The sequence below is a fragment of the Archocentrus centrarchus genome, chromosome 24 (assembly GCF_007364275.1).
Source record: "Archocentrus centrarchus isolate MPI-CPG fArcCen1 chromosome 24, fArcCen1, whole genome shotgun sequence".
In the NCBI taxonomy this organism is placed as follows: Eukaryota; Metazoa; Chordata; class Actinopteri; order Cichliformes; family Cichlidae; genus Archocentrus; species Archocentrus centrarchus.
Genome location: NC_044369.1, coordinates 21,932,780 through 21,957,001, shown reverse-complemented (window position 1 = coordinate 21,957,001; position 24,222 = coordinate 21,932,780). Strand labels below are relative to the sequence as shown.

Here is a 24,222-nt window from a genome sequence, read left to right as displayed (position 1 = left end):
GGGACGCACCCATAAAAAAAAACTTGCCAAATCTTCTCTGCCAATGCCAAACAGCCTTTTGTGCTAAGTTTATTTATTAGGGCAACTAAATATGGGTGTCTAAGCTGGATGCTTGTCTTATGGCTGCTGCTAAAAAAAAAAAAGAAATTCCGTACCTGGGAGTCAAGCGCCACCAACGATCGCAAATCTTCACTGGAATCTCTAAATGAAGACAACAAATTTAAGCTTTGTGGGTCAAATAAGAATTTCTTGCTTCTCATTCAATAGCAGAAAATATCCATATGTTCATTTTTATTACCGTGATTCCAGTAATGCCTTGAAAACAGCTTTCTTCATTTTAGCAATGGCCATTTGTTGTTTTTCTTCTTCAACAGTCTCGACATCCACAGTCTCATCCTGAAGACAACAACATTAGGGATGAGCTTTTTAAATGTCTTCCTCTATTCTCTCCTCCCGCTTTCCTGTCATATCTACACCATCAATAAAGCCGCTTTAAAACTGAGCTGCTGATTTTTCCTTCTATAACTGTTTTCTCTTCTATGAACAACAATTGCCAGCATACATACAAAATTATTTTTTCCCTTTAATTCACAATAACCATTGTCCATTTGCAGTTTACAGGACCTTCTTAATTAAAATAAATCACCAAGTACTCAAACAAAATTAAAAAATAAGTATATTGTAATCCTTAAACTTACATCTTCGTCCCCCTCTCCTTCACAGTCTGATGAGTAGGAGCTTGTGTCTTCTGAAGCAACATCCGGGTCTTCCTGCTTTGTTGCTGTCTTGCCGCTGGCCTCGTCAGTCTCATCTGACGGCATCTTCTCATCACAAACCAGCTCAGGGGAGGAGCCGGGCTCTACTAATTTGCTGCTTGACGTGCTCTTGACTGCATTCATGGCGTCCACGCCAACACACGCAGTTGTTAACTGGCTAAAATTCAACGCACCATCTTTTTTTAATAGGGCATCAACAGCACTCGCTTTGTTTGCAGCATTTAGATGTCCTGACTCTTGCACTGCTCCACCAGCTCTGGGCTTTGGCAGCTGAATGAGGGTAAAGCCCCCAGGCAGGGTAACACCAGGTAGCTTCTGTTCTCCAGTGCCTTGGTTGGACGGAGGGCAGATCCTGAATGAATAAGTTCCACTTTGTCCCAAAAAGCTGGGGACTTTCAGTGATTGTGAGACAGTGAGAGACACAGGCGAGGATGAGGAGCTGCTCTGGAAGGAAATGTTTGAGTTGTGCTGACTTGAGGCAAGTGATTGGACAGAGCTGATGTTGGAGGATTTCTGTGAATGTTGCAGCAAGGAGATGGAACCCTTTCTCTGAAGACATGGCTGGAATAAGTGAGCTGAAGAAAGACAAATGTAGGACAGGATGATGAGATGATGAATAACAACCTTATTTCAATATAAATGTCTTTTATTGGTACATTTTGTATTTGATTAACTGGATGTCACTATTTAAAGTGAAATCCTGAGGAATGTTGTTTTTTTTCCACATTCTGTATTTAGCTGACGTTTTGGCAGTTTGCTGGTCTGGAGCAATCAGGTGTGAGTTAACGTAATGCCAAGGACGAAAGGCATCAGCAATGATTTTAGATAAATAACTGCCCATCAGTCTGTGAAGGGTTAAAATGCCACTTCCAAACAATTTGAAGTCCATCATTCTACAGGGAGAATTATTATGCACAAGTGGAAAACATTCAACACAGTTGCCAATCTTCCCAGGAGTGGACATCCCAGCAAATTCACCCCAACGTCAGACTGAGCAATGCTCAGAGAAAAAACAAGCAAACAAACAAACAAAGAAGTTCATGACAGTAATGAGAAAGACTGAACAAGTGTTTGGGAGGGTTGTTAGGAGAAACGCCTCTTCTCTCTAAAAAGAACATGGCAGCATGGCTTAGGTTTCCAAAGCTGCCTCTGAACAAACCACAAGGCTTCTGAAACTCTGTCCTTTGGACACACAAGACCAAAGTGGAGATGTTTGGTCATAAAACACAGTGCAATGTTTGGCACATGGTGGTGGAGGGGTGAGGATTTGTTTGCCACAGGACTTGGACACCTTGCAGTTACTGAGTCAACCATGAACTCCTCGTGAATATGCCAAAGTATTCTACAGTCACATGTGAGGCCATCAGTCTGAGACCTAAAGCTTGACCCAAATGAGGTCATGCAGCAGAACAATGATCCCAACCACAGCAGCAGATCTCCAACAGAATGGCTGAAAAAGAAAAGAATCAAGGTGCTGCGGTGGTCCAGACCTCAACCTGACTGAAATGCAGTTGTGGGATTCTCAAGAGAGCTGTGCATAAATGAATGCCCACAAACCTCAATGAACTGAAGCAATGCTGCAAAGAGTGGGCCAAAATTTCTCAACAACGATGTGAGACACCGATAAAGACATACAGAAAACAATTACCTGCAGTTATTGCTGCAAAAGGTGTCTACAGGCTACTGAATCATGGGGTGTACATAGTCTCTGACATAATGCTTCTGCTTGTAGTTTAATTTTTGTTAAATAATGACACGCTTTAATATGTCATGTTTTGACATATTAAAGGTAAGAATTAAATTGTGTTTTTGATTATGGTGTCAAATCTTAGAATTGAAAGAGTGCAGTTTTTTCACAATTTACTAAAAAATATTTCAAATTAGGCTTAGGTATGAGACGCACAAAAAAACCAAACAAACAAAAACACATTTACTAAAAGTCTTGCCAAACAGACAATCCTGTTTTTCAGCATCATGTCCTTTATGATAAAAATAACAATGAGTAACTTAAACACACCGTTTGAATGAAAACACATTAAATGAAGTCTACATATCTCTAACATTTGTTTATACCCACATACTATCATACAAGCATGTGGTGTGAACTATATCAAAAATATTGGGCGAATGACTAAAGCTCAAATGAGGGTTCAGCAGTCTAAAACACTGATTTAGCCAACTTGATGGGCTGAAGAAGGCTGTTTCAGAGTTCACCTCCACCTGTTTCACCTCAAGATCTGCTACAGAAGCAGGACCTGAGCCATTTAGGGCTTCATATATAATTAATTACATTTCAAAATAAATTCTGAATTTCACTTGGAAGCCAGTGAAAGGGAAGAAAGAACAGAGGTGAACAAGATTTACAAGCAGCACATTTAGGAGGTAGAAGTCTTGAATAATTTCAGTTCAGGCGTGTGTAAAACTAAGTGCCTCTGCTGTAGTCTAGCAACAGAGAGAGAACCTTACCTGGTGCCTGTGCTGGCGTCTTCAGACCAGTAGTTTTCTTTGCAGTAATAAGCGGAGGGGCTGGCGAGCTTGCAGCTTTTATGGTACCAGTTCTAGAAATGCCGGTTTTCTGCATAGAGTCTGGTTTCTGAGAATTTTTATGAGTAATATCGACTGAAGCGTGCAGTCGTCCTGTGACGTAGGCCGCAAGGCGGTTAGCTGGATGCAAAGATCCCATTTTTCCAAGCTGCAGTCTGGCCTGATTGTAGGATTTGCCATTTACCTGTAGAGGAATGAATACAAATGTATATGTTAGAAACTTTTTAAAAATATACTTGTGTGCAAATGAGTCCCTAAATAGCCACAAACCATTATATTACCCGGGGGAAAATCCAACACTGAATGCAAATAGCAAACATCCAAACCTCAATGCAAATTTTTTTTTCAAATGACAGCTTCCAAGGGAGAATTTGAGAATTTCCAGGCACATGGGTATATTTGATAGCACTTTACAAAGCCCTTACCTGTATAAGTCCAGATGCTTGGCAGCCAACAGGTTTTTTCTCAGCTCTCAGCATGCCAGCAGGTATCACTCCATTCAGAAAGGGTGTCACCCCAAACCACATCTGCGGCTCTTCAATTTGGTCATCTTCCTCCTCTGCATCAGTGTTCTCATCAAGGCTTTTACTGGTATGCATTTCTTCATCACCATCATCACATTCATCTTCATCACAATCACTGGCTTTTGATGGTTTACTGATTTGCACCTAGAAAAAGTACACAATTTTGTCACATTGGAAACTGAAGAGAAATCTGTACACCACAACACAAAAACAACAAAACAAAGTGAGAACAACCAATATGTAACAGTCAACAGGATCATTACACACCCAACAAGTGGCAGACACTGTGGCTTAACAACTGCAGTACCCAGAATGGCCACTTGAGGCTAGCTTCCAAACCAGGCCAAACCCCAGACTCCCATGTTAAAATGAACAACTTTAGAGCAGATATAAACATGTTTAGATGTTTCTTTTGTGACAACTGTAAAAGCTGATTTTTACAACTCATCCATTTAAACAGTATTAAGGGTTAATATTTGCATCCTTATAGGCTTGGCTACCTTGAATGACAGGTGTGTCTAGACTAAGGCTGCTGTAGCCAGGAGCTGCCTGTTAGGCTTCATCTCAACGGATCTGAATCTCTTGACCGTGTCTGTTGTGTTTTTGCCCAATGCAACTGTCTAACAAATAACACAGCACAACAAGCCACATTATTATTATCTGTGCATAGTATTACTGTTACAAGCACTTCACTCTCCTGTCGAAATATGGTTGCTCCTGACTTCAAAAAACAGCCAAAATGCTAAAATTGAGGTTTCAGAACACAATTTTACAAACTAGCAGGTAACCCCTTTTTTATATGGTCTTTACCTAAAACATTTTGGTTTAAAATGCTTTCAAATATTTGGAACAATAACTGAAAGCTCAGACAGCCCATCGGGATTTGACATAACCAATGCGCAACAGAAAAGGGACATTTTAAAAAAAAAAAAAAAAAAAAAAAGCATGCTGGCCCAGCTGCTGGCCTGTTCAGGCCAGTGATGACATTTCCACAACTCTCAGTTAGGTCTTCACCTGTGAAGCAAACAAGCTGAAGTGAGTGTGGCCAATGTTGCTGTCAGCAGCTTTTTTTCACATTAAATTAAGTTTTATAAGTTCATAAAATAAAGAGGCTGTTATTATTTACATTAAAAGCAAAAGAAGAAGGTGATGCTGATGCAGGATCCTGCACTGCAAGCATTTCAGTCATGCTTGCCACAGATGTGACCAAACTGTAAAATTGATTTTAGAACACGTGCAAATATAAAGTATTATAAATATATTATAAGATTCAGCCTCAGTTTTTCTCAGTTGTAGTTTGTGGTGAATATGGAGGTCCTCTCTGACACACAGAGCAGCAAAGAAATAGAGAGAGAGAAAAAAAAATCTTTCTAGAGTTGACAACTGTAGCACTCGTGACTGTTATCACTATCAAAACCTGTACTGGTCACCTGGTACAACAAGGTTAGAGAAGAAAAACGTCTTTTCAGCTGCCCCCAGGCACCACTCGTTTGTTTTTACACAGTGACGAAGTTTTGTGTTTTATAGTTTGCACACATGTATAACAAATGTGAGTGAAATGCTGAAGCTCATGAGTCCTGCACTTCACATGCTTTTTCTCCTCCATGGGCCTTCAAACAACTAAGAAGTTGAGATAAATCACTAAAAATCATGATGTTCAATCTAACAGCGGGCCAGTGTCTCAAAGAACATCTTTGTTTTTTTAAATGAGTGTTGTTGTTGACTATTGAAACACAGATGTACCATTCTTTGAAGCCCTACCTGGTAGGTGACGATGGAGCTGCCGGGCTTCCGGATAACAATCTTGGTGACTGGGCGGATGCAGTAAGGTCCGATGTAGAAACGTTGGGAAAGCTGATCATGATTCATCCGTTGACATAAAGCCTCCAGGATCATTTTCTGGTCCATCTGCCACCGACACACTGACTGGATCTGTATTTGCTTCCTTGCTCCTGCTTCACTGGATGCAGTTTCCTGCGATGCATTTTCAGCTGGGGGTTATGAAGAAATATGTTATGAAAAACTATAAAGACCTTTGATCCCATACTTTACTAAAGAGCAACCACAAGAAAAGGAGTTAACAGCATAGTAAGCTCTACGCCGTTTTTTAAACTGTAGATAAAATAACAGATACAAATTAATACTAACTTGGATTTTTTCTTTTACCTCCTTTGTTAAGAGCTGGTACAGTGCTGTAGTACTTGTTGGACAAACTGTCAGTGGACTTTTGTCGCTTTGCTGTGGTAGCTGGTGCAGTAACAGCGAAAAGCTTAGGCTCTAGCGTCACTTGAGGAGGAGGCTTGCTATTGAACTCTCTTACACGAGCACACGTCATCATGCTCTCCAAATATTTATATACCGGATCCTTATCCTCTTCCCGTATCTGCAATCAGGTGAGATTTTTAATTAAAATTTTTATTTTTCTATTTTAATAAGAATAGAAGACAAATAGTAGACAAATGCAAAAAAAGAACATTTTTCACTTAATGGAATTAGTAATTACTAATATAGATAGCAGACTTGCAATGTACTAATCATCTGTGTCAGCAGTTTTAACAAGTGACTAAAACTGAACAAAAATAAGCTAAATAAATGAAAAGCAAATTAAGAGTAATTTTATTTTACCGGTTGTGCTGGACGAGATAAATTGCTGCGTTTTTGGACCTTTGGTGGAACCACAAAGAGGGGAGCACTTTTGGGAATAAAAACTGCTTCTGGATCCTCATCAGTACTGTTAGAAATCCACATTTTATTAGCATGTAAGCCCTGGCGAGGCTGGACCACGTGTTCCATATTAGTCATTGCTGGGGAGGGCAAAAAGCATCTCATTAACACTTGTGACCAAACTAAACAAACGAAATATTTTGTCATAGATAAATGAAAGATCAGTACCAAAACTCTAATAATAAATGATAGAAACCAGGTAAATTACGTGAGGGGTCATGACTTTCTGATAAGGATGCACTACGAGCTACTACAGTCAGAATGAGAGAAAAAAAAAACCTTCAAAACTATACAAATGACACTGAAATAACTTGAACTTGATCTTACAGTAAACAGGGTGTTCTTCACTGTCCCCCGTGGACATCTGCTTGGTGATCTTGCGTTTGAAGCAGGTACAGCCAAACATGCATTCAGGCCGCCTGCAGTGGAGATGGCCTCTGTTCAGGTGCTGTAGGCTGCTACACACACAGCCAAGTCTGCAGAACTCTTGGCCACATTCAGGTCCCACAACATTATTCTTTGGAAAAGGGGCTGCTTTAAGTATCTGACTGGGCTGCATCTGATTAAAAGGAGAAGTGAGAATGAGAGTCACCAAAACAGTTTGAAAAATAATTGTGTGTGCTTTTCCTTAATGTAACATCAGTTTTCTACAACCTTTACTCAATGTTTTACATTTATTAATATAAAACATAGGGTGACTTTTAAAGTTTAGGTTGCTACTAAAGAATGAAAAAAAAAAAAAAAAAAACACTGACATGCCAGCCCATGACATTCCCACACACTCCCTGTAGAGTACACTTATGCTGCATACCTCTTTTGTCAGTATTACAGACAAAGCAGCTGACAGCCTCTCTGAAGTCAGCTGTGTTCTGCTGAGGCCCTGGTTCAGAGCTTCCATCTCCATCTCCAACAGTTTGTGCTGGAACTTAGTGAGCCCTGACGGTTTGTGTATCATCCCCTGGTTCTGGCCAAAGCTCATCTCTGGTCTTTGACTGACACCTAGGTGGTCTGTAGACATCCTGAGGAAGGAAAAGGAACTGTTCATTAATTCATTCAGAAAAAAGATGGGACATATTAATCCTGAACTTTTACGGTGGAGCAAAACTAAATTATAACAGCTGTAAGACAAGAGTTAAAGTACAAATTAAAAAGTAAGGAAACCCATGGATAGGCCCACCGATGTAGTGGGGGGAAAGGGGTTACAAGGAGAATAACAGCAGTCAATTTAACTGGATAACCAAAAAGCACAACATGAACAAGAAAAGAAAAAATACTGTCAGCTGCCAGTGTTACCCCTCAGCCTTCAGGCAGTAGAATCTTTAGGTCGTACAAAGTAGGGTTTAATCCCGAGATCCGGGATTCCCGGGAAATGCGATCAGAACCATTTCCCGTTTCCCGGGAAACGTTAGACGGGAAACCGGGAAAAAAGTCGCGCGCGTCGATTTGACTTTCAGAAAGAAAAGAAAGCTTCAGAATGTTAAATTTAAGGAAATGTTGAGAGAAGGGTTCGTTTAATGCGAAAAGCATTACTCTTCATTTCAGGCATGTTCAGCCTCCGTTTAAGGCTTCAGCTTCATCTCAAGCGTTTTAATAGAGGTATTACACAGTTGTGCTTTTTTCCTCTTTAATTTGTTGAAATCGTAGGCAATGTGTTTACCCTAAGGTATTTTGTATTATATAATTTTATATTATTATATATTGTTATATTGCATTATATAGCCTATAAAATATGCCTGCCCTGAACAATAAAGAAATATCTGTTTAACTTCGAGTGTTTCTTTTCCTCGTTTGCAGCCGCTTACTAACAATCATGAATTAGGATACGGGCCTAATGTGTGAAGAAATTATCATGAAATAGATTGCTTTAACATATTTCGCTTTTAAAATGGAGTTGAGTAAAATGTATATTTTTTTAGGCTATAAGGATTGGCCAGTTTTTCAATAGACGATTCACAGCGAACCTACTTTAACCCTCAGACACGGTGTTATAAATTTGCTGTTGCCAGAATGGCAATGACCAAGTCGTAGTGCATTACTCAAGGCCCTGTGTTATGCCATATTATAGTGTAGTACGGTAGTTAACTTTTCAATGACTATTACAGCGTTCCACTGGTGGAGATATAGCCCAACAGATGTCGCCACGACAGCGCAAGTGGCTGAGCCTTTATCAATGCTGTGGAGATGAACCGTATTGTTTTGCACCAGCAGTTGTAAAATATCTTGGTATAATTCCATGTACAATGCAGGAATATTCGAATTATATTTGTTAAGGGAGTGTTGAGGAACGATACAACACCGCATAGCTCGAGCACTCGAATGTCGAGATGTAGGTTTTATTGCGTTAATCAAGCCGACGTTACCCCCTACTGGGCATAACAGGACATAGCTGGAAAGCTACCTCTACAATATCACAATAGGTTAAGGCCGACACAGGCTACAGAAGGCCTAATTAAAATAAAAAAATAAATAAACTTTTTCCCGGGATTCCCGGGAAATGGCTCTTCATTTCCCGGGATTTGATCCATGTCATTTTCGGGAAAAATATTAAACCCTAGTACAAAGTACAAGTACTAGAACACATAATTACCAGTCTCAGTAGACTTTAATGGGGTGCATATGGGCCTCAGTGTCTTTATTCAGCATATCAATTCAAAAGCAAATGGTTAAGTAAGAACCAGGAATAATAAATGCTAAAATCATAATAAATATAAGCCACTGAGTCACAAAAGAAAATCCAACTTCTCCGACTGCAGGTGGAGAGGTCGAGTTCAGCGACACCGATCAGCTACCTGTCAATCAAAGCAGCTCTCTTTAACTTTAAGCCTTACTAATGTAAGTTCATTTGTTAAGCCCCTATCATGATAAATATGACAGATTAATCCTTTAAACACCCACTGGCCTGAATACACACAGAGTATAAAATTTGAAGCTGTACTTTGAAAAGCATCAACTAAACCTAGCTTGGCAACTGTGCGTAAGTACAGTACACACTGTTTACTAGGTGCTTATTTAAAATCAGTATTTTTAGTGGTCTTTATAAATACAAAAGAAGAGCGAGCCAGTATCAGTGATCAATTGGCAGGCATGAGTTTTATAATCAGCTGAGTCATAAAAGCAATTTTTTCAGTTTAGAAACTGAAAATCTTTGGTTTTGTAATATCTATTTTACAAGAAATGTCACCTTGGAGGAATTATTCATTCTTACTAATGCAGCAAAAGATTGATTCCTCAGTCAAATAACCTTTAGCTGCTTCAGTAACTGCACTCCTAAAATAACCGAATGACGTGCACAAAAAAAAAAAAAAAAAAAAAAAAAAAAAAAAAAAAACATCATCAAACATCACAAAATTAAAAAAATGTCCTTACCTCTGTGAAACCCCCTGATTCTGGGTATAACTAGAACCACTAGCATCATCTGGATGCTTAGGCGAGGATGCAGACTGGTATGTGGACTTCGCTCCTTCTTGACAGGGGACTGCTGGGGTGGCCAGTGGAGGAGCAGGTGATGTCAGAGCAGAGTAGAGGAGTGGTTTGTGGGATAGGGGGCACGGTCTGTTGACTCCCGGTGGGAATTTATGAGCAGGCTTTTGATGCTTGAGAATGCTGTCCAGGGTCTTTACATAACTGGAGCTTTTAGCGGGCAGCTGATAGGACACAAAGCCCTCTGGGTTTGTGGAGAAGGCATCAGCACGCTCACTGATTCGCTGAGCTTCGCTTTCCAAGTACTCATCCAACATGTTGCTGCAGAAGGCGGAGAGGTTCTTTTGTAATCCTTTTGGAGAGAAAGAATAAAGAGACTTTAATTTATTGAGGAAGAATAATGAATCAGACAAGTACATTCAGCTGGTTTCAGCTCAGTTAATCTTTTGGTAATTAGAATGACTACGCTAATCCCACAGCATGATAAAAGGAACACTGCAGCAACAATATGGCGAGCAAACCTTACCTTCACAGTTGGAAGGAGATGTTTCTTTGCCCTTTATGAACTTGTTTTTCCATCCCTTTATTTTCGTCATGTCACTTGTCTTTCCCGTTCTGGAGATGAAGGGTAGTGCCTCATCTGTGCGGGAAACATAATGCCTTTAGTTACAGATCACAGCACACTATTATGTTTAAAAAAGCTGGTCTGCATCAAACGTAAATTTTAATCAGAATTTGATGCCAATTTCATTCTCTTTGTGGAAAAGAAAACTGCATTCATTCAAGTTCAGCTGTCCTCTTGTTATCTGACTGCCCAAGATGCATTTACTTGTTTCTTCCATCTTGACATCATGTGGCATGAATTGAATCTTCATTTTAGACAAATCCCAACAAGAAACAAGAACCCACTCAAAAACTGCTGTTTGGTCTCTGTGTCACCAGTGATGGCTGTCATCACCTTGGCATGAACGTTTGAAACTAGGGAAGGGTACAGAGGGTGTTTGAAACTGGTACTACTACTAGTCAGTACCTGACTCCTTATTCCTGAAGAATCGAACACTCAGTATGTCAAAAATATCTGTAGCCCGGGGACACGTTTTTGTGCTTCAGTTTTCAACACTTTAAATTTTCTTAAGTAGTGACGAGTAGCAGCAACAGCTTTAACAGTGTATTGCAATCAGACACTAAAATCAAACTTGCTCTAAATCGATAGATAAGGCCCTCCACCCCATACCCCCTCTCCAAGTTAGTTAGTATGACCTAAGTTTGCCTACTATGACGTTAGTGTGGGCTTCCTGACAAGCATAGACAATTTGTGATAAATCATTGCTTGTAGTTGTTAATATTTCTAGCTGAAGAGCTATTACTATAGCTGATTACTATAGCGCATTACCAAATACGAGCACACCTGATGAGCATGAGACTGAGATGAAAAATTATTATTAGTGATTTTACCACTGTGTCAAAAGCAGATATGACCACTGTTGTCTTTTTATTGTACATCAGCATCACTGAGCAGTATCGACAGTAGTACCAGCGTTTAAATCCTCAATCCTACATATTTCTATTCAACTCAGACTTATAGCTTCCTCTCTTCTCAACTTTGAAGCAGATGGTGAAATCCCAAAGCGCACAGTGTAGTGCAACCTTGATGCTGAGGTTGGCATATTTAAATCAGGTTTTGTTTGGGGGATTTATAGTGGTAACAGTTGTGTAGCTTTGTGACTGCACCAGCAAATTTAAAAAGTTAAAGTAAGTAAATTTAAAAAAAAAAAAAAAAAATCCTTGTTTCTCATAAATCACATCCAAACACAAAAGGCCAGTTTCTACAAAAGGGCCTTCCTTGTTTAGACAAGGTCAAACACTTCAAGAAGTCTAATCTGACTCACTCTAATCTGTCATTAAGGGTGACCTCTCCACCTTCTGTACAGGTCACTGTACAGAAGTAAAACTCAATAACAAAAGCTTACCTATTGTGCATCCATCTATTTGCTTACTATGACAACGTAACTAATTACTCATAAGATTTTGTGTAAAAGAAGCAATTAAAGGCCCTCAGTCAAGCATGGACAAACTGTCGAATAGTCAGTCCAACTTACCACCAGGAGACATAGCGGTGGCCTTGCTGTGCTCTGGAGGAGGTAGTGGTAGACAAATCCCCAAATACTGCAGGTCAATGGACATACTGAGGTCTAAGGAGCTCAACTTCAAGCCCACTGAGAGAAACAACAAAAGTTGTGAGAGAATTTATTCACTTTAGTTTACTTTATGAAACATGTGCAACAACTTGGAAGTCTGTGTTTGTGTTGTGTACTAACCCTCCTGCAAGGCAGGATGGATGACCTGTCTGTGTTTGAGGACTCTGAGATCATTCAGCAGGGCAGCCTCGAAACGAGCAATCTTTTCCTCATCAGTCTCTGGATTGATGTCTACTGTAAACACCACAACACAACACAACACAACTTTAGATTCAGGCAAATAATATTAAAAATGTACCTTAAAGACTCCAGAATAATATTTTAAAAAAACTAGGTTTTTAATAAGAAATAGACAAAAATATTGATTCCACAGTTTAATCAAAAGAAAAAAAAAAAAAGCCTCACGTTGGTTACTTGTTTGCTTCGATGGTGTCGGTGCTGTTAGGGAAGCCGGAGATGCTGACGATGAGGTACTGACCAGCTTGTTCCTGACGTGAACCTCAAGAGCTTGCTGTGACATAAAAGAAGCTTTCATTTAAAGCTTAATGACTTTTGACATTAGGCAGAATATTGGAGGAAGCACCACACCCTTTATTAAATTAAACAAATATGGATGTGCGCTTAGCATCCTCTGCAGTGACTTTTAGCGTTTTACCTTTGAGGCGAATGACACAAACAGCAGACCTTCTATATCATCCATCTCTGGTTGCATAGCGACTGTCAGTGATGGGCTGTGGACAACCGTGGAGTAGGCTGCAGCAGTTTTATACTCTCTTCCCCGGGAATTTGCCCAACGTCTGTTTATCCTCTTCCTCCTCTTGCGGAACCGAGGTGATGACACAGGAGTAGAGGTTGAAGAATTAGGAGTCACAGATCTTGCTTTGGGCGACAGCCATACTTTTAAGCCCTCCTGCACTTCAGGGGCTGCACTGGTGGCATTGCTTTCTTCCTTGGGTTCAACAAGCACAAGCTCACCAAGGGCATGTTTCCCTCTTATGCAGGGCACATACGGGTCATCTTTGCTGGCAGGGTTAGACATTATGGGCTTCAGTACCAGTCTGGTCTCTTGCACATTTGATGGAGAAGCAGAGGGACTGTGACTGTTTGCACTGTAAGACACATAAAAATTAATATTGGTTATTGACACTAAACAAGTGGATTCAGTCATGATCTCAGTGCAAAATTCTTTAATTTGCGATGGGGCAGCATGTGGCAGTGGAATTTTAATAAGATATTTCCAGCAGTTTAACTGGCAATTTCACAAACTCCTACACTTAATGAGGCAGTAAAGTAAGAAATTAATAATACATGCAATCCAATATAAAAAGGCTTTCAAAAAATTGTGATTATTATACTGTTATACTGCGTTCAGATAATATTGGTATTTGTATTATTATTATTACAAATATTCCTTCAATTAAATTTGAAGAAGTGCAAAATAAATTAATGAGAACTTTTTACACTCACGGTCAGTTCTTTCAGCTATATACTGTTAGATACAAAAAGTATGTGTGTATGTAAATTCCCCACTAGCCCTGCGGGCAGTCTTTGTCCTTTGAGCGTGGGTCCTCTATCACTGAAACCAACCAGCTGATCTATACCACAGTAACAGTGATCCTTCAGATGCAAGGCTATAAAAAAAAAAAGAACAGCCATAAGGAGCAGTACCCTGGAGACTTGAGAAGATGATCAAGGCAGCACGGAAGGAAGTTAGCCAACGATCAGTGCTGCAGAAAGGTGTGACAAAGAATGGGGTGCCTAAGAAATACAACAAGCTCTCCATACCTGAGGCCTTTGAAACTGCCAAGCAAAGACTCACAGCTTTGGCTAAATGCTTGAAGAGGGATACCAGAGACATAGAAGCCAGGAGAATAAACCAGATGTTCTCCAGTGACCCCCCCCCCCAGGTGCACTCTCAGTGGCAGGGGAACAATATGAGAACAGCCCCCGTCACCAAGCCTGGAGACGAAACAATACTGGAAGAGCACCTGGAAGAAGGAAGCAACACATAACAATGCTCAGTGCCTAGTGGATCTAAGAGCAGAACACAGCAACCTCCCTGAACAGGATCCAGTAACCATCACAGTGGCAGACATCCAGGAAAGAGTTTCAGATATGAAGAGTTGGACAGCACCAGGCCCTGACATGATTCACATCTACTGGCTAAAGAAGCTAACTGTACTCTGTGAGCACCTGGCAGCACAAATGAACCAGCTGGTAATGGATGGGATGCAACTGGAGTAACTAACTAAAAGCCAGTCAGTCCTATTCCCAAGAGTCCCCAAAAGGTACTGGTCCCATCCAACTACCAGCCAATAATTTGCCACAGCACCACATGGAAGCTCCTATCAAGTATCATAGTAGCTAAGATCAACAGGCACATGGTTCAATACATGAGTGGGGCCCAGAAAAGAATTTGCAGAAACACCAATAGACCAAAACACCAGCTACTGGTAGACAGAGCAGTGACTCGAGACTAATAACAAGACTGACCAACCTGTGCACCAGATTGATTACAAGAAAGCCTATAACTTGATGCCACACACATGGATCCTGGAATGCCTAGAACTGTACAAGGACCCTAAAAACCTTCATCAGGACCTCAATGGGGATGTGGAAAACAAAAGTAGAGGCCCAACTTCAAGCTAATTGCACAAGTTATCATCAAGTGCGGGATTTAACAAGGAGATGCTCTCTCTCCACTGCTGTTCTGCATAGGCCTGAACCCCCTCAGAAGATCATTAACAAGATTGGCTATGGATACTGACTATGAAATGGAGCAAGCATCTGCCACCTCCTCTACATGGATGACATCAAGCTGTATGCCAGGAGTGAACGAGACATCGATTCATTGATCCACACCACTAGGATCTACAGCAATGGAATGTCATTTGGACTGGAGAAGTGTAGTCTGATGGTAACACAGGGAAGGAAGGTAGTCAGAACTGAGGAGATTGCACTACCAGAAGGTAACAGTGTAGACAGCTACAAGAACCTTGGAATCCCACAAGCATATAAGAATCATGAGGCCGCTAAGAAAGCTGCAACCACCAAGTACCTGCAGAGAGTAAGGCAAGTCCTGAGGAGTCAGCTGAATGGGAAGAACAAGGTCTATCAAGATCAATCAACACCTACACCATGCTGGTCATCAGATACCCTGCTGGGATAATAAGCTGGCCAAAGGAGGAGACTGAAGCCAAGGACATCAAGACAAGAAAGCTCCTTACCATGCATGGAGGGTTTCACCCCAAATTCAGCACCCTGAGACTGTAGGCTAAACGGAAGGAGGCCGAGGACTAGTGAGTGTCAGAACCACTATCCTGGTTGAAACAACTAAGATCCATGAGTACATCAGGAGGATGGCCACAAAGGATCACATGCTTAGTTGCTCAGGCAACAGAAACCTGAGAAATAACCATAAAGGAAGGACAGGCCCCTGCATGGAATGTACCACCGACAGATAGAAAAAGTGACTGATATAAAAAAAAAAATACTGCCAATGGCCGAACAACGCTGGGCTGAAAGACAGCACAGAGGCACTAATCATGGAACAAGCTCTAAGCACAAGATGGATATAGGCTAGGGTCTACCGCACAAGGCAAGACCCCAGGTGCAGGCTCTGCAGAGATGCCCCTGAGTAATTGGGACACTCAGGGCAGTGACCCCGAAACGGGGAGAGTAGCTCCAGCAGATTCCAAGAATGACATCCGAGATCTCTGTCCAGTCCTAGGAACAGCTGAGATACTGTGCAGGACCCTCAAGCTCCCAGGCCTCTGGTAGAAGACCTGAACTTGGAGGAGGACACAGACTGCCCTATGGTAATTGGGGAATCGGTCACTTTATTAGGTAAACCTGTTCAGCTGCTCATTAAAACAAGTATCTAATCACACGGAAGCAACTCAGTGCATTTAGGCATGTAGATAAGGTCAAACTGAGTATCAGAATGGGAAAGAAAGGTGATTTAAGTGAGTTTGAATCTGGCATGGTTGTTGGTTTGTGATATTGCGCATTACTTTGTGGTATTGAAGTTTGTGTCAAGTGGGTCACATAGGCCCTTTTTCCACCGACTGTTTGCCGGTGCCAGTGTTTGAACCGTTCAGCATTTTTTCCACGGTGAATGCCCTCGGTGCTCGGCCGAAAAACAGGGTCAACTCTGGCAGCGCAAGCTAGCTGGTCTGGAACCAAGAACGTGTGAAAAAAGCAGCAGAAGGACATGACTGCCATCTCAACATAAAGTTTTCTACCACTATTTCACTGTATGGTGTGTATTACATGAGAAAAGCGATGCGATTTTCACGGCTGTGACTTAGATTCAGCCCTAAGGCTGAACTTGCTGCTTTTTATCAGTTCATATCACAGATAAAAGGACGCAAAGTGCGTACCTGTCGTCTTGCTTGTAATCGCTGTCTGTGTTTACCTTGTGCCGCACACAGATGCTGCAATAGTTTTGTTTGGATGGTAAAATATGTTTGCAGCACAACAGCGTGTTCTCCCGCGTTTATGCCCTTTGGCTTCCATGTCCAGATCAGGACCCGCCCACACTCATAGGTAAAGGATCAGTTTGCAAAGTGCGGTGGAAAAGCAGGCCCATTCTTAAGCGTCTCGCCGGTTCATTGAAACTAGCACCAGCACCTTGGCGGTGGAAACATAGTAAAATTGGGATTAGAACTTTACATATGATTGGGTAGTGTTAGCAATTTATAGACAATCTGTGTTGTTTACGTTTTCTAAATCTAATTTTCAAGGAAATACATCACTTTCTCTTGTATTTTGATGAGAGTGAAGACAGGCTTCTAGACAGACTGCAGCACACTTGATTTTGGGAACCAACGATCTAAAAAATTTACAGAGAATGTCCATAAAGATAAAATATCCAGTGAGTGGCAGTTCACTGGGAGGAAGATGCCTGCTGTGATACGCTCGGTGTTAATCGGCTGTTCGCGGCAAGTAAGCGCAGTTAACAGGTGTATCGGCGCCAATCGCCGCTGTTAAAGGGTTAAAGATGACAATAAGTTCACTGTACTCAAATGGCCTCCACAGTCACCAGACCTCAATCCAGCAAAACAACTTTGAATGAAACGGGAGAATTGCATCATGGATGTGGAGCTGTCAACTCTGCAGCAACTGTGTGATGCTTTTATTTAAATATGGACCAAAATCTGGAATGTTTCCAGCACCTTATTGAATCTATGCCATAAAAAACAAGAAGCACATTGAGAGCACAAACTATCGTGGCAGCTCACTCTCTGGGCAGTATTTACCTTTAAGGGAATAGTGTTGTATTTTGCATATATTCATTTTGTTTTCTTTTTTTTTTTTAATGTAATTTAAGACGTTTGCAATGCAGTAAAAACAAATGCAAAATGCAGGCTCTTTGTATTTGCCTTGTTGAAACCCATTTTAATATACTTGGCATAATTTTGAGTCTTATTTTTTTTTTATTTTGTGGATTCATTCTCTTTCTCCTGACAATATGTTTTTTAAAAATTTAACACATTTTGGGGTCAACTTGAAAGAAAGGCAGATGTGAAATGTAAAAGAGGTCAAATGTGATATGATGTTTGGATGCCAACTATAATGCAATATTTAGAATCCCCATATACCAGTATAATTTCCTAAATGTTGCCAATACAAACACAGGCAGCAGAATTTTAAGCTAAGAGTTTTAAAGATGAAAGACATTTTATGAACGTTTGACCTTATTTGACCTTGAAGAAGAGGTCAGAGACCCAAAGTAATGTGATATTTAGAATCCCCATATATCATTTCCTATATGCCTATACGTTGTCAATACAAACAATGGCAAGAAACGTAGTTTTAAATAGCTCTATATAGCATTATTATAGCTTTGACTTTCAGATCAGATCAATCTATTGACCTTGAAGGAGAGGTCAGAGGTAAAAATGACAGTACTTTCTAGATGTTTACAATACACACCACACTTGTAAGCTTCATAGTTTCTAAGGCATTTTAAGTAGATATAAGCCAAATTTTAATGGACTGTTATTATGGCCCCACGCTACACCCCTACAGAGTTTTATCAGAATGACAGATTAACATGCACACATACAAACTCTACCAAAAACAGCACCTCCTTGGCAGAGGTAATTAAGGTAGTTCTGAAGGTTAAAGGGGGTCCAACCCAGTACTAGTAACGTGCAACTGATGAAGTGTTTGGTGAGTGTAGTTGTATCTTCAAGTGATTTGTCAGAATGCATTCTTGTAATGAATTAATGTCTGTTAAATGCAAAAAAACATTCCTAAACCTACACTTTTTTCAGTTGAATTATTTTCAGGTCACTTTAATGCATAGAGCATGAATATGCAGTTATTACTGCACTTATAACTGACTAGAATCCACCACAGCAACACAGATGTATAATACTCAAATAAATGTATAACAGTTAATAATAGAATGTCAATCAAAAAAGATATTTCTTAATTTCTCAAACATAGCAATTTCTCAATGTTAAACAAATGAAAAAAAAAGAAAAAAAAACACACACACAAAACTCACCTCAGATCCACTACCTCTTCCTGGTTTTCACTGGGTTCAGCAGGTTTGAGAACTAAGGGCTGGTATTCTGCCTTCACCATAGGTTGATCCTCTCTAGCAATTCTGTTTAAGCGGGGGTTGTTCCCATCCTGCCTAAAGCCCTTTGCAAATGGGTTGTGATTAATTTTCAGCTGGGTAATCCGAAAGTTCTGATATGTCGTCACTGCCATAAATTCAGTTTGTGGAAACGTAAAGGTCATGCTTTCATGTCCCATAACTACAGGGTTGTCGTTTGTGGGCATTCCTCCATCTGGAACAGGTATTATGTGAAGCCTAGGAATGTAGCGATGCATGGAGTGTAAGATTATATGACCATCCTGGTCTTGGGAGTTATTGGTCAGTTTGAGCTTGTAGAAGGAAACCAAGCTGTTCATCCAATCTGAGCCTCGACAAGGTGAGTAATGGTGTGAAAATGCTCGAATAAGACCTTGGTTCTGATGTTCTGCTCTTCCGGTGACTTCCCATCTGGATGCACTCCAGCGATATCTGTACTGACCCAATGGAACTATGGACAGGACCAGATTGTACTGCTGATTGGGATCTAGGCCAGCCAGGCGATATCGGCAGTAGGGGAACATACGGCGGCCCTGCTTAGTGAGAATCATCTCAGTTCCACAGCTGTAGAACTGCTTCCACACATTGTTGTTTTCCAAACTGACGCTGACACCTTTGAAGGTCAGCACCGCAGGAAAGTCTTTTTCCACGTCCGGGCTGCCAAATGTGGTTACTGGCAATGCAGATGACCACGGCGATGATTCAGGCATATTGACAACGCTCGTCTCCGTGCATGTCAGGGAGTCTGATGCAGATTCTATATGTGAGGTATCTGGGCTTTTTTCAACAGTTCCTTCCAAGGTAGAAGTTGATGTTACTGCAGACTTAGCCGGGCTAGCTTCAGCAGGTGAAGAAACAGCAGCGCTGCAATCATTACTTGCCATGGAGACAGCTTTACTTTCAACCACTGTCTCACTAGTGAAATTAGGGCTCGTCAAGGTTGGAAACGGAGGAGCTGAAGATGGGATGGAAGCAGGAGGAGCTGAGAAGGGCACATTAAGCAAGCTGCCCTTCTCACCTTCCACTGCTTGGTTTTCCTCCATAGGTGGGAGCTCAGAGTCTAAGGCAGACATCACCAGCGGCTCTGATCATCACACTGCATGAGACACGTAACAAAAAATAAAAACACTGTTATTTTTACACTATAACACTGTTCAGAGGTACAACATGCATTAAGCTGATATGATCTAACCAGCAGAATTAAATCAAAAGACAAAAAAAAAAATGGAAGACAAAAATAATATAAACAATGATCACAAAGGATGCAATTAGAGCTCATCGATGCAGAACAAACAGTGGCAGGAAGAAAAGAGGAGCATGGAAAAGGTGCACCCAGAAATGTAAACACTTCCCATTCAGAAATCATCACAAACAAAATGTGCAGATCAACTTCAAGATGGCTGAAAATGTGTTTACCTAAAGATTTTGTTATGGACTTGTGGTTTTTAATGTATTATACAATCATTTTCAAGAGTAAAAGTTATTCCAGTTTAGTCACTGCAACACTCCTCCACAGGGACGCACCGACATCTCTGAAGAGCAGTGGTTTTGCCCTTGTTGACCGATATCACTCTAATGGAAAATAAGACGACATTCACCAACGGCAGTGACCGATGTTTATCTGCTGCGTCGCATCAATTTTGCGTGGGAAAAATATTCAAAGATCGCCTGATGACGAGACAAAGGACTCTGAAACTGTTCAGCTATTTTAAAATCATGAAGATGTTTGTTTACCATGTACAAAGCGGTGAACTAAATAACAACAAAAGAAACAAACAAACAAAAAAAAAATACTGGTGTGTACCCCCCACCAGTGGATCTCTGTGCAGAGATACTGAGAATTATATCATTATATGTTTTCATTATATGTTTACATATATATATGACAATAAAGTCTTCTAGATTCTTAACTAATCGCTAGGGCTGTTGCAACAGCAGGTGTTACAAATGACAAGTCCAGGATATACTGGGCTGCTAAAAGGAACAGGCTTAATTTAACAATTCAAGTCTTCTTCAAATGAAGACTCGAGATGAATTTAGCTCACGTGATATCATGCAAAAATTAAAGGATCTTCAGCCACCAGTTTCTGTGACTGCTGGCTGTATGAATATTTTGTAAGCAAGCCAAATTTCAATATATCTGATCTCTGTGATTCATAAAATTGTCTCTCTGTGTTCACTGGGACTAAACAGCAAAAACTAATGAAACCACAGAAGAGATTTTTATTTTTCAGGAGAGCACATCCTGCCCCCAAAATTCCCTGAAAAATAAATTAGAACCTAATGGAAAAAACATGATTTATTTACAACCTCCGGCTATGTGTGGTTTTCTGATCAGCTCAGGGTATTTTTATTTATTTTTTTAAATGTAAAACATGAGTTTATAAACTACATCTGCCATAACATTTTAAAGACCTGCTGTCGCTATCCAAGGAACTAAAACTCATATAGTTTATTTCTAAAGTGTGTTAAGAACAGCCTAATGATGTTTCATAACATTATTTTAAAATATATTATGTTAAATACTCCAAGACAAGCACCCCTTAAACCACCACCACGTCATACAAGACCAATACTGCAAATATAAACAGTGGAAATGCGCTCTCGGGTTATTTTAAGTTGAGCTTGACAATTTCTCTTGGACTTTGCCTTGCTTGTGAGACCACTTCGCTTTGACTGACCAATGGGCTGCCAGCTGAGGGCATGGCTGAAAAACAGGCCTGTATTTTTTAATGGGAACGAGCCACTTGCATCGTTTCTGTACCTGGCGAGCCAAAAGGAAATAATCTTCGTCACATCAAAAACTACAAAGGTAACCCGTTTTGCTGTTGTCCCAGCCCCCTCCTGCATTTTCCTTATCATTGTCACACCGGCACACGGATGCTTGCTCAGTCTAAAAGGTGTTAATCACCCCAATGAGGGCATAAAACGGATTATTACTTCCATGTTTATAACAAAAACTCCCACCGTAACTCTCGTATAACTATTTTCCTACGCGCAATAACAAGCCGCGGTAGGAATTTAAGTTGTTAAGACAGTAGCTCTTTCTTCCTCACACACCGCGAGAGGAAGGCCGCCCGCCCGCTCCTCCACTCACCAACTTGGAAAAGTTGCAGGTTTCACTAAAAGCCTCACCTTTCAGCGTCGCTTCAATACCTCGTGGCCGACCGGGGCGATACGACAGCAACGTTCAGCGGCGAAGCTCCAACTGTTGCACGTCGCCGTCGCCGTTGAAAGGGCTTCGGAGAATTCCTCGAACATTAACACAACTGGCAAATGGAGGCCGAGAGCCACGCCACTGTGCTCACATCGACCGACCCGAGTGTGCACGCAGCGAAGCCAAAGCGCATGCACAATATCAACCCCCCACCACCACCTCACTCCCTCAGCGGCGCGTGATTCCCGGCCCGCCAGCGCGAGGGAAGCGGGAGTGCACCATCCAGCAGATTAATATGTATTTATTTGTTCGTTCCCACCTCAAGCGGGATCCGCGCGCCGGTCAGGACAACTCTCTGCAAGTTTGCGCGAAAATGTTTAGGATTTATGATTCGCGCGCTGAGAGCAGTTTCTGTCTGTTCCTGTCTATTTCCTTGACTTTTCGGTCACACTTCCATTCTCACCCTTTCTCAGCCCACATACACACATACACGCACTGTCCGCTCAGCCCCCCTATCGCTCTTTCTCACACACATACACATCCGTGCTCTCGGGCTGTGACGTAACACGTTCACCATGGTGGTAGAGCTCCAGTAGCCAATGCGCAAGCTCCCAATGGACGATTGTTGTTTCATCATGGTGGCAGTTTTACTACTAATAATAATAATAATTATGCTATTTTGTAGCTTGGGGGAAATAGCACATAATGAATCAACATTACAACGTACCACTTTAATCAGTAGCTTATTGACTGGTTGACCTAGTCTACAAAACATATCAAGGCTGATTGGCTTTGTTTACGGGACAAGATGGCGGTTAGGCGTTGACGTTAAAATAAATATTTGGCAAAAAAAAAAGTATCTTGAATTTCCGCATATTTGATTGTACATGAAGCTGGAAAAGCCCGCTGGACAGTCGCTAATATTTTTAATCGAAGTGCCTGAGAAAAACAAAAAGTAGCCTAGTATATCGGCTAGGCCTACGCTCCCATCCCGGAAGTGTAGCTTGGTCCGAGCTTATTCGGTAACTTGAATGCAAATGTAATAGAAAGATCCGTAATAATGGAGAGAGGCTATTTGATGTCTGAATTTTAGCCATGTAAGACCCTCGAAAAGCTATAGTTTTTAGCTTTGCTGTCTTTAGGCAGCTGGGCTTTAGCTAGAGTTGGCCTAATGTCCTCTGAGCGTGTTCTTTTTTATTTTATTTTATTTTATTTTGGTGGATTTTCCATAAGCTGTACGCCCTAAATGAAGCCCTACCTTAGAAAGAATTAGACATATGGCAAAGGAAGCCTCTGTCCACAACAGTAAACATGATGCATATGTGAGTTGGTATTTCTGTTTTTGTAGCTAAAGGAAAATATCTAACATTCAGTGAAAAGGTGGTTTCATGTCTGCCACACTTCATTAACGGAAAGGGTGTGATTCAGTAATTAAATGAAGAGTAACGCAGAAATATGCCAACATATCACATAATAAAAGAATATTAATGAAAACAAAGATAACTGACTCATTTTTTTTTTTTTTTTTTTTTTTTTTGATTCTCTCTAAATTCCTTATATGACAATTTGCCCAAAGTTATATGAATTTAATTAAACATGAAACCATTCAAAAGATACGTCTGCTCCACAGCTGTTACCACTGTAGAAAGCTACTGTATAAAATTAATGCCAAATCACACACTGAGTTGGGGATCTTCTGTTTCTGTGGTTTCGAAACAACAACCTAATAAGAACAACAACAGCAAAAGCTTCAGCTACGCACGCCTGTGGTTTAAAATGCCGAGTAGGTTAAAAGAAGAAGAAATTCTGATGATATGAGAAGTATTGAGCAAGCAGAGCGATTAAACAAGGAAGTGGGGGGGGGAGACCCAGCTTTTGTGTTCCACGTGGAACTCTCGTGGAATCACGTGCACTTTCATTTCACGTACGGCAAATAAACACGCAGAAGGAGGTTTTTATTCACAAAGAGTTCACACAAAAGAGAACCCGAGAGCAAAGTCGCCCGTGCAAAGTCGCGCATGAACTCACGAAATGACTTGAACGTTTGCAAGGTGCTCCCCCGCCAACTACAAGTGCTCTGCAAATATATAGTTTATTACAAGTGTATTCTGGAGGGGTGATCGGTGTGTGTGTGTGTGTATGTGTGTGTGTGTGTCAAAGGATCAAGTGCAGCAATAACAGACCGGTGTATTGGCATGTTTAATATGGGCAAACCTCGTGTTATTTTAATTAGCGGTTAATTATATACAAAACAAAAGTGACCTTGTTC

At 40.9% G+C, this 24,222-nt stretch overlaps 2 protein-coding genes across 4 annotated transcripts in view; one reads left to right on the top strand and one right to left on the bottom strand.

The window, feature by feature from the left end:
• mgab (MAX dimerization protein MGA b) overlaps positions 1-22,453 on the bottom strand; it is a 30,856-nt gene extending 8,403 nt beyond the window's left edge. The window contains exons 1-18 of one of the 3 annotated variants that reach the window (XM_030722165.1): positions 21,932-22,453; positions 18,704-19,892; positions 12,842-13,295; positions 12,592-12,697; positions 12,307-12,420; positions 12,088-12,204; positions 10,515-10,628; positions 9,935-10,340; positions 7,380-7,587; positions 6,896-7,127; positions 6,470-6,648; positions 5,993-6,227; positions 5,606-5,835; positions 3,746-3,988; positions 3,243-3,504; positions 699-1,351; positions 299-396; positions 156-201 (exon numbers count right to left, since the gene is read on the bottom strand). In XM_030722165.1, coding sequence (XP_030578025.1) covers positions 156-201; positions 299-396; positions 699-1,351; positions 3,243-3,504; positions 3,746-3,988; positions 5,606-5,835; positions 5,993-6,227; positions 6,470-6,648; positions 6,896-7,127; positions 7,380-7,587; positions 9,935-10,340; positions 10,515-10,628; positions 12,088-12,204; positions 12,307-12,420; positions 12,592-12,697; positions 12,842-13,295; positions 18,704-19,869 — 4,863 coding nt within the window. In that variant the 5' untranslated portion in view covers positions 19,870-19,892; positions 21,932-22,453. The remainder of the gene's footprint in view (positions 1-155; positions 202-298; positions 397-698; positions 1,352-3,242; positions 3,505-3,745; positions 3,989-5,605; positions 5,836-5,992; positions 6,228-6,469; positions 6,649-6,895; positions 7,128-7,379; positions 7,588-9,934; positions 10,341-10,514; positions 10,629-12,087; positions 12,205-12,306; positions 12,421-12,591; positions 12,698-12,841; positions 13,296-18,703; positions 19,893-21,931) is intronic. The other 2 variants (XM_030722167.1, XM_030722166.1) reach the window with 2 other exon arrangements.
• LOC115774767 (bromo adjacent homology domain-containing 1 protein) overlaps positions 21,543-24,222 on the top strand; it is a 32,300-nt gene continuing 29,620 nt past the window's right edge. Inside the window, exon 1 of the mRNA XM_030722170.1 lies at positions 21,543-21,608. The gene's annotated coding sequence lies outside the window, so the exon portion shown is untranslated. The remainder of the gene's footprint in view (positions 21,609-24,222) is intronic.